Source organism: Erythrolamprus reginae, chromosome 7, assembly GCF_031021105.1.
Source record: "Erythrolamprus reginae isolate rEryReg1 chromosome 7, rEryReg1.hap1, whole genome shotgun sequence".
Classification (NCBI taxonomy): Eukaryota; Metazoa; Chordata; class Lepidosauria; order Squamata; family Dipsadidae; genus Erythrolamprus; species Erythrolamprus reginae.
Genome location: NC_091956.1, coordinates 14,995,985 through 15,007,073, shown reverse-complemented (window position 1 = coordinate 15,007,073; position 11,089 = coordinate 14,995,985). Strand labels below are relative to the sequence as shown.

The 11,089-nt window shown below is 40.0% G+C and overlaps 1 protein-coding gene across 3 annotated transcripts in view; it reads left to right on the top strand.

Moving 5' to 3' along the window:
* The first annotated feature begins 2,344 nt into the window (after positions 1–2,344).
* N4BP2 (NEDD4 binding protein 2) overlaps positions 2,345–11,089 on the top strand; it is a 45,232-nt gene continuing 36,487 nt past the window's right edge. For 2 of the 3 annotated variants that reach the window (XM_070757071.1, XM_070757069.1), the window contains exons 1-2: positions 2,345–2,434; positions 8,005–8,324. In XM_070757071.1, the coding sequence (XP_070613172.1) occupies positions 8,120–8,324 (205 nt within the window). In that variant the 5' untranslated portion in view covers positions 2,345–2,434; positions 8,005–8,119. Of the gene's footprint in view, positions 2,435–2,857; positions 2,922–8,004; positions 8,325–11,089 lie in introns of all 3 variants that reach the window. The other variant, XM_070757070.1, reaches the window with a different exon arrangement.

The window sequence follows — 11,089 nt, the reverse complement described above, 5'->3', positions numbered from 1 at the left end:
CCTGGACTTAGAATACTGTAGTTCATTTGTGGCCACTGAAGAGTTACAATGGCACTGAATATATTCTAGACTGTTTTTTCATACTTACGGTAACAACCAATTGCAGCAGTCCCATGGCCATGTGATTCAAAATCTGCACACTTGCCAACTGACTCATATTTATGACTGCTGCAGTGTCCCCGGGGTCACACGATCACGTTTTACAAGCTTCTTACAAGCAAAGTTAATGGGGAAGCCAGATTCACTTAACAACCGTGTTACTAAACAACTGCAGCAATTCACTAAACAATTAATAATAATAATAATAATAATTATTATTATTTATTAGATTTGTATGCCGCCCCTCTCCGAAGACTCGGGGTGGCTCACAATAATAAAAAAACAATGTTATAGCGAAACAAATCTAATATTAAAAAGAAGCATATAAAACCCTATCATATTTAAAACCAAACAAGTTGGCAAGAAAGGTCGTAAAATGGGGCAAAATTTGTGGTTGTAAGTTGCGGACTACCTGTATAATAGACAAAGTAGTAATACTAAGCAGTTAAACATAGAAAAATAGAAACATAGAAGATTGACGGCAAAAAAAGACCTCCTGGTCCATCTAGTCTGCCCTTCTACTATTTCCTGTATTTTATCTTAGGATGGATCTGTGTTTATCCCAGGCATGTTTAAATTCAGTTCCTGTGGATTTACCAACCACTTCTGCTGGAGGTTTGTTCCAAGCATCTACTACTCTTTCAGTAAAATAATATTTTCTCACGTTGCTTCTGATCTTTCCCCCAACTAACCTCAGATTGTGCCCCCTTGTTCTTGTGTTCACTTTCCTATTAAAAACACTTCCCTCCTGAACTTTATTTAACTTTAGTTAAAACTTCATTAAAACTATATTTAATCGTATTTTAACTGACAATAGATTAAGCAGCATTTCTTAACATTTGGGTAGAGTTGCTCTTCCCAAAATGAAATAATGTGAAGATATCACACTAGAAATCTGGCACACTGTAGGCACTACTGATTTACTCCCTCAGTATCAGTTAGGACTATTATCTCTGTAATCAATTAGTGCATTTAAAAAACTCACACACATTCTGGGCTCCTTTAATAGTAAACTTTTCTTGACCTGAAGGGAAGGTTTTTAATTATTTTTACACCTCTGGGGGCAGCCCCGGGCAGCCTTGAATCATCACCCAGAAGCAAGTCTTTAAATATTCTGGCTTTTCAATTCTGTCATTTTACTATCAAACTCTTGGCAGGACATCTGAATTATCCCTTTGTTGCAGAATAGAAGCTGGAAAAGGCATGCAATTTATGGGTATGGCACAGTGACTGTGGTGTTTGCCCTGGCACCAAGGACAGCCTCGGTCTTGTAAGTTTTTGAGGGACTTTTGAACTCTCTCACCCCAAACATCCCATAAAATTGCTGTTTGGCCAAAAAAAAAAAAAAACTTAATAGAGTCCCATCCACCACCTCCAAAGTTTGAAGGAAATGTGGAATACCAATCTAACCAAATCAAACAAGGGGGCACAATCTGAGGTTAGTTGGGGGAAAGATCAGAAGCAACGTGAGAAAATATTTGACTGAAAGAGTAGATGCTTGGAACAAACCTCCAGCATACATGGTTGGTAAATCCACAGTATCTGAATTTAAACATGCCTGGGATAAACATAGATCCATACAAAGATAAAATACAGGAAATAGTATAAGGGCATACTAGATGGACCATGAGGTCTTTTTCTGTCGTCAATCTTCTATGTTTTGCACCTGCCACTGAGGACTTTTGCAAATCCAGAGCTTCCCAATCTGGGTCCTTGGTGCTCTCTCAGCCTAATTGTTTTCTTGCAGATGTTTCATGACACTAGGAAATATCCTGCCTAGTAAGGAATGGGGTTTGCTCTCAGTTTATACACTGCTCAAAAAAATTTTTTTCAGTTCTTCCGCTCTTTTCTCCTCCTCCTCTCCCCAAACCCCACTCCCCTAATCCCTTGATACTGTTGCCTAGTGTGGTGCTTCAAGGGCAACCCACCAGAGAGACAGAAGAACCCTTCCTCTTTCAACCCCGGCCTACCCATTTCCATATGCTGCCTTATGGGGCTCCAGGCCAGCCTCGGTGCTGGAGCTCGAAAAGGCAACACTGTCTCCGCCGCGGGCCTCCTACCCTTGGCGGGAAGCCCGAACGGGGAATCCCCCCGGAAATGGCCTGCCTCCTCCTGGACGCTGCAAGGCCTGCCTGCCTGCTAGGAAAGAGCGGAGGGCCTGGGAGGGAGAGGCGGCGCCTTCGCCGGAGCGCTCGGGGCCTCCCTTGGCTGCTCCGCCTCCTCCGCCTCCTCCTCGGCCGGGAAACTCCGCCAAGGCTGTTGTTGTCGTCGCTGCCGCCGCCGAAGCCGAGCCCGCCCTGAGGAAGGAGGAGGAGGAGGCGGATCCGCCGGCGAGGTAAGGGGTGGCCGCGGCCCTGCCGAGAAGGCCGGAGGGGCTGAGGGGAAAAAAGGAAAGCGGGCGCCCTCAATGGTGGGGCCTTTTTCCCGCCAAAAAAAAAAAAAAAAGGCTGCTTTGCCTGGCTTCTCCCGGTCGGGCTCCCAAAAATCCCAGCGACGGTCACCAAAAAACACGGCCTCCTTTTATGAGGAGAAAACAATTCTCCTCATAAAAGGGAGGGTCGGGACCCCCCCTCCCAAAAGCCCCTCGAGGTGAGGAACGGCCCGCCTCTCGCCTCAGGATTAACCAATTTAACCGCCCGCAAGGCCGCCCTGCCCGCTTTTAATTTCTCTTTCTTTTTTTATACATCTATCCCCGTTTCGGATCCGTCTGATTCTCCCCCCCCACCCCAAAACAGACCACGTTTTTCCTCCCTTTTAGAAAAGGGGCGATCGCCCCCCTCCCTCGTGATTAGAGGCTGTCCTCGATTTACGACGGAAGCAACGTGAGAAAATATTTTACCGAAAGAGTAGTAGATATGGTTGGTAAATCTACAGTAACTGAATTTAAACATGCCTGGGATAAACATAGATCCATCCTAAGATAAAATACAGGAAATAGAATAAGGGCAGACTAGATGGACCAATGGGGTCTTTTTCTGAGGTCAGCCTTCTACATTTTTATGACTGTTTGTTTAGCGACCGTCTATTGTTAGGATGGATTTGGTGTACGCCAGTAGTGGGCTGCTGCATGGACGGTCCGATGCGCAGTCCCGGTTGGAAAAACAGATGCGCATGCATCTCCACCGTCCTGACGTATAGCTCATGCGTGTGTCCGCACAAGATTCAGTTTTGCACACGTGCAGGAAGCAAAATCTCATATGCGGATGCTCACGTGTGTGGGATTTTGCCCATTTTTGGCGTTTTTTCTTCCACGCATGCAAAGAAATCACCGAAAATGGGCAAAATCTCGCACACAAGCATCCTCGTGTGAGATTTTGCTTAATGTGCAGAATTTTGCGCCAGCATGCAGGGTGCGCATGGACCCATCGCCGGGAGCACACCATTAGCACTGGCAACTGGCAGCCCTTCACTGGTATACACAGAGTAAGAAAAACCAATATACAGGTAGTCCCCGATTTACGACGGGGATCCGTTCCCAAGCCGAGTTTTGTGTAAGTTGGAATATTCCGATTTACATGAATATTCCGACTTACATGTCCTTCTCGGCGCTGCGTTGCTGTACACTCCGAGGCTGCCCACCATGGAGATCCCCTCACACGAACGGAGGTGGTGGCAGCGGCGGCGGCTGCAGTAACGCAACGCCGAGAAGGACCGACTGTTGGTTCCTTGAAGAAGTTGCCGCCTCCGTTCGGGCGAGGGGATCTCCGCGGGGTCTCTGAAGCCACCACCCACCACAGAGATCCCTTCACCCGGCAGCGGTGGCTATGAAGCTGTCCCCGGGTCATCGTAACGACAAAACGTCATAAGTCGGGGATGACGTAACCCGGGGACTACCTGTACAGATGTCCCTCAACTTAACAATAGCTCATTTAGACTGGCCTATGGCTGTTTTTTTCTCACAGCAGTGACATTGGCAGTGTTATTGTCAAAATGAAGATGCTTGGCAACTGACTTGTACGTAGCACCATTGCGGTGTCTCAAAATCAGGGAATCCCCTTTTGCAACCTTTTGATACTAAAAATCAGGGGTGGGAGTCAGATTCCCTTAACAACGGGGTTGCCAATTACAGGGATTTGCTTAACAGCGATGGCACGAAACATCTAAAATGGAGCAAAATTCAGTTCACAGATGTCTTGGTTAATAACATGAGCTGCTGGGTTCCATTGTGGTCGCAAGACGAGGACTACCTGTAGGCAAAAGTAAGAGCGTTCCTGGAATTATAAAAATAACAATCAATCCATTATGGTTTTCATGAGTGGCACGTGCCAACTTTGGATAATATTAAAAAATAATACAGTAGACCTCAATTTACAATATTTTGTTTAGCTATCTTTCCAGGTTATGAGGGCGCTGAAAGAAAACGTGATTTAGGACTATTTTCTCACTTATATTTTTTTAAAATAAAATTTATTAATTTTTAATAATAACAGATACACACTACATAAAACACAGTGCACACACACACAAAAATGATCCTTGCAGTATCTCCATGATCATCTGATCAAAATTCACATGCTTGGCCTCTGACTCGTATTTATGACGGTTGCCATGTCCGATCCCCTTTTGCGAACTTCTGACAGACAAAATCAGTAAGGAAGCCAGATCTACTTTAACAACATTACTATCAATTTTAGAACCGCAGTGATTCACTTAACAATCGTGGCAAGAAAGGTCGTAAAATGGGACAAAACTCACTTAATAACAGAAAGTATTGGGCTCAGTTGTGGTCATAAGTCAAGGACAACTTGTATTCTATACCGGTACTATTTGTAATTATATACATTACATATTACCGGTACATATTTATTTTTTAAGTCAACCCTCTCTTCTCTCAGACAGCCACTTTAAAAACTCCCAGAGTAATAACAATTTCGTTTTCCCCTTTCCGCTTTCGAATGTAAATGCTTAAGAGCCTTGCTTAATTTCTCCCATAAAATTAATGTGTGAAATTTCAGAGGCTGCAAAGTCTGAGTAATGATTTATTGAATAAACCATCACAAGATATTTTAGTTTAAGCTCACCTACAAGTTCTGTGCCTTTTTAAACAGGCTTATTTTCCCTTAGCCTTTCATAAAACCGTATAAAAAATTCTTTGACATCTCAGGGTTTGAAAAAAAATTCTTTAAAATAGGAGATGAAAATCTCTTATTTGCATTATTGAAGTTTTTAGGGGCCACTTATTGATATTGCATATGCTAAATGCACTGTTTCTAAATTATCATTTGCTGATAAATGTAATTTATTATTTATTTTTATATTTATTTTATAAATTGGTGATGTTGCTATGGTGTACAATAGAATTAGAGTGTGAAAATTAAAGCAAGTACATAAATCTTATTAAACAAATGAACAATTAACAATGTGTTATCTTTAGTTCAGTTTTTTTAAAAGCATATGCAATTAGCCCTTTTGTGATGTAACCTTTAACTCTGTTAAAAAGACATAACTGTGTGGTCCCTAATTATTATTATTATTATTTATTGGATTTGTAAGCCGCCCCTCTCCGCAGACTCGGGGCGGCTAACAACTAATGCTTAATATTTTTCTAATATCCAAGAGAGCAAGAAAAAAACCCACTCAAAATATGTGTTTTAAGTTAATATAAAATAAAACAACTTCAAGAAGAGTTACAATGTACACTACACGCTTAAGCTTTCAACTTTGTTCTGTTTCTTAGGGTCAACCTGGAAAATGATAAGGCCTTTTCTCATTGTTTTTAAAATTAGACTATGACTAATTTCTTCTTAGTAATTCTGTTCTTCCTGGTCCCCAGCAATTGAGCAAATTAACAGTGTGTAAGTGTTAATTAAAGGTTAGGTTGATGTAAGAAGCAATATGGGCGTTTCTCATTGATTCACACTGCCCCTGCCTGTTTAATATTTTGTGGCAGTTGGAATATAAAGTTCAAAGGGATATGTGCAACATATTTAGAGATAAAATACTTTTTGTTAATTTTTAAGCCCAGCAAATTTTCCTGAAGATACACCAGATATTTCTTCAGCAAATACTCAAAATAAAAATGATATATAAATCTTGAATTATTCATTAAAAAAAACCTTATGCAGATTTTCCTGTTGCAAAATCATTAGAAATGAGATGCATGTGTTTCCCAAGAACTAAACGAATCTTAACGTAATTATCTAAGGCCAATTGATCTCTCTTCATCTTTTAATTAAACTGATGCTGCAGTCCTGTCCCCCCATTATAATACAGAAGGGACATACCTGTGGGATAAGTGGACAGGTGGATGAATCCTTGACTTAAAGCCATTTGTTTAGCAACTGCTCAAAGTTACGACGGCACTTGAAAAACTGACTTATGACCGTGACAGCAAGCCCTTGGTTACATGATCAAATTTGGCCACTTGTCATGTCCTACGTCATGTGATTGTTTGGTTGGACAGCGGCTGTCACATTTCTTCGTTTTCTAATTTTTAAAATCCTTTTGAACTGAGGTACATCAAATTGCCCTTCCCCCTCTCTTCCTAGAAATCAATCTTGTGAAATATTTCATCTGACATAAATATGCCCTTAAGAGACCATCTTGACAAATTAACTGTCTATAGTATTTGTTTTGCAACATGTAATCGATTTTTGTTCTATAGGGAAGAACATATTCCTGAATTAGTGCTTTTTTCCTATATTTGCTCTATTTTGATTTTTAGACCTAGGTATTTTTGTTTATGGAATTATACATTGCTCAAAAAAAAATAAAGAGAACACTTAAACAACACAATATAACTCCAAGTAAATCAAACTTCTGTGAAATCAAACTGACCATATAGGAAGCAACACTGAGTGACAATCAATTTCACATGCTGTTGTGCACATTCAACTTTGTACAGAACAAAATATTTCATTCATTCAGATCTAGGATGTGTTATTTGAGTGTTCCCTTTATTTTTTTGAGCAGTATATAATATCAAAAGTATTACATTGTAAGCTGCCCAGAGTTGTAGAAATGGGCAGCGTATAATAATAAATAAATAAAAATTCAGTATTGGTAATATCAAGACTTAATAATTGTATCATTGAAGAACAAATAGTTAAATCATGTTTATCTGTTTGATTGCTTAAGCACAGCACTTTACCCTGCATTTCATATGTAAACATTGCATATTGTTACATCATTTTTAAAGATGTTTGCGTACTTTAGGTTCAAACAAAATTGCTGCTTGAATATTCAAACATTATCTCTGTTTTTTTGCTTTAGTACTGTACAGTGATACCTTGTCTTACAAACTTAATTGGTTCCGGGATGAGGTTCTTAAGGTGAAAAGTTTGTAAGACGAAACAATGTTTCCCATAGGAATAAATGGAAAAGCAATTAATGCGTGCAAGCCCAAAATTCACCCCTTTTGCCAGCTGAAGCGCCCATTTTTGCGCTGCCGGAATTCCCTTGAGGTTCCCCTCCATGGGAAATCCCACCTTCAGACTTCTGTGTTTTTGCGATGCTGCAGGGGAATCCCAGCATCGCAAAAACAAGCGCTTCGCTGGCAACGGAAGTCCGGAGGTGGGGTTTCCCATGGAGGGGAGCGTCAGGGGAATCCCAGCAGCACAAAAACGGGCGCTTCGCTGGCAACGGAAGTCTGGAGGCGGGGCATCCCAGGGGCGGCTGTGGGTTTGTAAGGTGAAAATAGTTTGTAAGAAGAGGCAAAAAAATCTTAAACCCCGGGTTTGTATCTTGAAAAGTTTGTATGATGAGGCGTTTGTAAGATGAGGTATCACTGTATTTATATTTCCTTTCCATTTATAATTAAAGTTTTTTAGTTTAAAGCATAAAGAATTCCACTTTTTTGAGCCTGCCAGAAAGCACGGGATGGGGATGTGTGTGGCAAAATGCTCAGTCCGACTTCAGGATTGAGCAGCAGCTTCTAAACCATTTTGCTCCATCTCTCCATTCTAGGTTGCTGCCCTCGACCCAAACATGTGGCCTGAAAGGATAACGTGCCTGGTTCTCGACGTAAGCGCTGTCAGGCGGGTACAATAGCTTCCAAGACAATTGCATTTTGAAAAAGAAAATGCCAAAGAAAAAGAAAAACCTTGGCGTAAGCCCGTCGAGAAAAATTACAAACCCAGAGACGGTTTCTGCTACGGACGCCTCGTCTTCACCAGTTTCGTTAAATGGGATCGATAAAGAAAAACTCATCAGCGGACTTTCCGAAATGTTCTCGGACCTGGATCCAGCTGTCATCTACATGATGCTGTCTGAATGCGATTTCAAAGGTAATGTCTTGTCTATTTTATTTATTTATTCATTCATTTATTCATTCATTCATTTATTAGATTTGTATGCCGCCCCTCTCTGTAGACTCGGGGCGGCTATTTTGTCTTTCTCCTACAGCAAAAACCAGCTTAAAAACGGACTTAATTCCATCCTTCCCTCCCAATATAAAGGGGCTAAAAAAAAAAAAAAGGTTTTCTGACATTTGTGTTCTGAAGGCATGCAGCCCTCCTTCAGTGGGTCGACCTCTAGGGAGGCACAGCATGCCATGATTGCCACATCAGAATGAAATGACAGAGTTTTCTCGATGAGACGACCTCTGTTAAATCAGGATCGCTCCTTTTTATTGTATTTCACTTTTCCTGACATGTGGTACAGAATAACCAATTCGCGAACGCCACATACATTAAGCCATCCTCCAACTACCATTCAGTCATGCACCATATAAGGCTTCTTCTCATGACTTCCCTATAGATAATTAACGGAAGCTCCATTCTATGCCTTTTCCTGGATTGTGTGTTTACTGGTGATTAGCAAAGGAATGAGAGTAAGGCATATATTTCCTTATATAGAAGTTAGCTATAGGTTTTCTTCGTGTTGTATATCAAGTTAATTATTTTCCCTGTGGTCATGGATTCTGCAGGATGCTTACTCAGCCTGGACTTTGCTGCCTTTCATAGAGGAAGAATTAAGGTTTTATACAGCATACAATTGGGCTAAAATATCACCCTCCAGTAATATTCCATTCCAAATTTCAGTGCCTATAAACCTATGATTACAACAGTGTCCTAGGGATCAATTCCAGCCCCAGGAAATACAGGTAGTCCTCAGCTTAACAACCACAAATGAGCCTGAAATTTATGTTGCTAAGTGAGGATTTCTTAAGTGAGCTTTGGCCCCATTTTGCAACATTTCCTGCCACTGTTGTTAAGTGAATTGCTACAATTGATAAGTTAATAACCTTCTCTTTTACTAGTATCATGTATATAAATATTATATCTTTGTATACCACAAATACATATGTGACAAAACAAACAAACAAATAAATAAGTCTAATAATTTAGACATTACAGACATTTATAGTTATTGACTTACCTCCTGGCATCCAGTTTCAGCAGTCTTATTAGCACAATAAAAATCCGCCTCTCCCTCCCAGTAATTTGCCTCCTTGAAGCTTTAGTTTCACTTTCAGTTTCAGAAGCGAATCTGGCTTCACATAACCCCGGTGGGCGTTGCAACTGCAGGGTGTCCAGCAAACCTGGGAAATCAGGGAATAATCAGGGAAATCGGCGGCTCAGGAAATATCAGGGAATTTGTGAAAAAACCGGAATAAATCAGGGGGAAAACAAACTATTAAAATGTTTAAAAGTCAGGGAAAAGAGAATAAAAGATTTATTTGTTTGAAAACCAAAGACTTGAGAAGAGATTTGCGGATTTGCATCAGCTTGACCAGAACAGGCAAAAGTTGCTTTTTAAAGTGCCATTGTAACTTTGAATGGTCATGAATTGAAGCCGAAGATTATCATATTTTTCGGGGTATAAGACACACCTTTTTGCCCCACAAGAGGCAGAATTTTTCCCTTGTTTTTCTCCCCCAAAACTAAGGTGTGTCTTATACACTGAAAAATACAGTACCTGTGTTTATTTATTTATTTAACATATGGCATACATATATGCCTTTAACTCTGAAAAGGTGGAGGATGGGATTGAAAGGTTCCTATTCCGTTGCAATTATCTTGTTAGCACCTTCCCTGACTACTCTTGAGTGACCTTTGTGTTGTGAAGTAGTGGTTTTGTTTCCCCAATGCACATGTTCTCATTGCATTGTATTGCGTATATCACATTGCTGAGTTTGTGTTCTGGTTGTTCCATCTTTGAGGTGCACAAGTTTCAGCCTTAGTGTGTATTCTTGGGTTTAAAGTGTGTATGCCTGCTGTGTTGGTTGAAAATCCTCCGGAGATTTTTTTGATATTCCTGCAATGTATGGAATGACAGCGTTGATTTGTTTGTTGTTCTCCTCTTCCTGTCTTGTGTAGAAGAGTCTTTTTCTGGATTTGATGAAGATCCAGTTGGGATAGCAACAGGTTCTGAGGGTTTCATCAATTGGTTTCATCTCACTTTTACCAATCTCTATCTTCAATGATAATTCAAGGAGCCATGTGTACTTTTTTTAAAAGCTAAGAACTTTTCCCAGTGACATCTTAGAAGCCACATTTTTCATGCATCTATCTATCTATCTATCTATCTATCTATTTATTTATTTATTTATTTATTTATTTATTTATTAGATAGATGGATAGATAGATAGATAGATAGATAGATAGATAGATAGATAGATAGATAGATAGATAGATAGATAGATAGAATCCACATTTTTCATGCATCTATTTATCTATCAAATTTCTATATCACCCATCTCACCTGAGTGACTCTGGGCAGTTTACAATAAAATAATGTTTTCAGTGCAATGTAAAAATATTGCAGTTTTATATTTACCTTGCTTTGTTTGTTAAAAAGACATTTTACATCTCAACTTTTTCTTTATTCATTAAATATACATGAATATTTGACAAGTTGTTAACTTAATATAATACTTTGCTATTGTTTTCCTAACAAATCATTTTGTGCCCATAACTCAAAATTCATATTAAATGTAGACGCAATATTTAGATCAAGTGTTGTTGATTTTTTTAAAAAAATTGCTTGCTTGCAGTTCTCCCTGTTAGTTTAAGGCACTGCTCTTTGGCCCCCTAGGTAGCTGAATCTG